Here is a 970-nt window from a genome sequence, read left to right on the forward strand (position 1 = left end):
TTGGTAGACGGAAACTGAAAGAAGCCCGTCATATATATGTATATATATATATATATATGTCTATGTGTGTGTATATGTTTGTGCGTCTGTGTTTGTCCCCCCAACATCGCTTGACAACCGATGGTGGTGTGTTTACGTCCCCGTAACTTAGCGGTTCGGCAAAAGAGAACGATGGAATAAGTACTAGGCTTACAAAGAATAAGTCCTGGGGTCGATTTGCTCGACTAAAGGCGGTGCTCCAGCATGGCCGCAGTCAAATGACTGAAACATGTAAAAGAGTAAAAGAGTAAAATAGTAAAGAGTAATAGCTGAGCTTTCAGTAATACGTAAACGGACACTTGTTTTTACTCACCCACATTTATAAACATGAAGGATTACCCACACTCCTTCGCCTGCTTTGTTAACTTCTGTAACATAATCTTCTTTGGAAATTTCTAAAACATCTCCATATTTTGCAGCCATGTTTGCGGCTTTCATTTCTAATATACGTTGCCGTCTGAAAGAGATAAGGAACAAATAGGATACAGATCATTAATATGGGTTCATTACATTTGGGCAATAGATGTAAACTGTCAAATGTATTGCTTATTTATTCACATTGTTTAGAATTAACCATGCCTTATCATGTAGCTTTGAGATTTTGATAATGTGATAGAATTAACCATGCATTATCATGTAGCTTTGAGATTTTGATAATGTGATAGAATTAACCATGCATTATCATGTAGCTTTGAGATTTTCATAACGTGATAGAATTAACCATGCATTATCATGTAGCTTTGAGATTTTGATAATGTGATAGAATTCATCATCATCATCATCATCTTCGTTTAACGTCCGCTTTCCATGCTAGCATGGGTTGGACGATTTGACTGAGTACTGGTGAAACCAGATGGCTACACCAGGCTCCAATCTGATTTGGCAGAGTTTCTACAGCTGGATGCCCTTCCTAATGCCAACCACTCAGAGA

At 37.7% G+C, this 970-nt stretch overlaps 1 protein-coding gene across 1 annotated transcript in view; it reads right to left on the reverse strand.

Annotated features, from left to right (window-relative positions):
- The window catches only part of LOC106875853 (phosducin-like protein 3), a gene marked incomplete at its 5' end in the record, with an annotated part of 11,224 nt that overhangs the window by 6,419 nt on the left and 3,835 nt on the right, over positions 1-970 (reverse strand). The window contains one exon of the mRNA XM_014924147.2: positions 353-496. Coding sequence (XP_014779633.2) covers positions 353-496 — 144 coding nt within the window. The remainder of the gene's footprint in view (positions 1-352; positions 497-970) is intronic.

The sequence above is a fragment of the Octopus bimaculoides genome, chromosome 3, assembly GCF_001194135.2.
Source record: "Octopus bimaculoides isolate UCB-OBI-ISO-001 chromosome 3, ASM119413v2, whole genome shotgun sequence".
NCBI classification, from domain to species: Eukaryota; Metazoa; Mollusca; class Cephalopoda; order Octopoda; family Octopodidae; genus Octopus; species Octopus bimaculoides.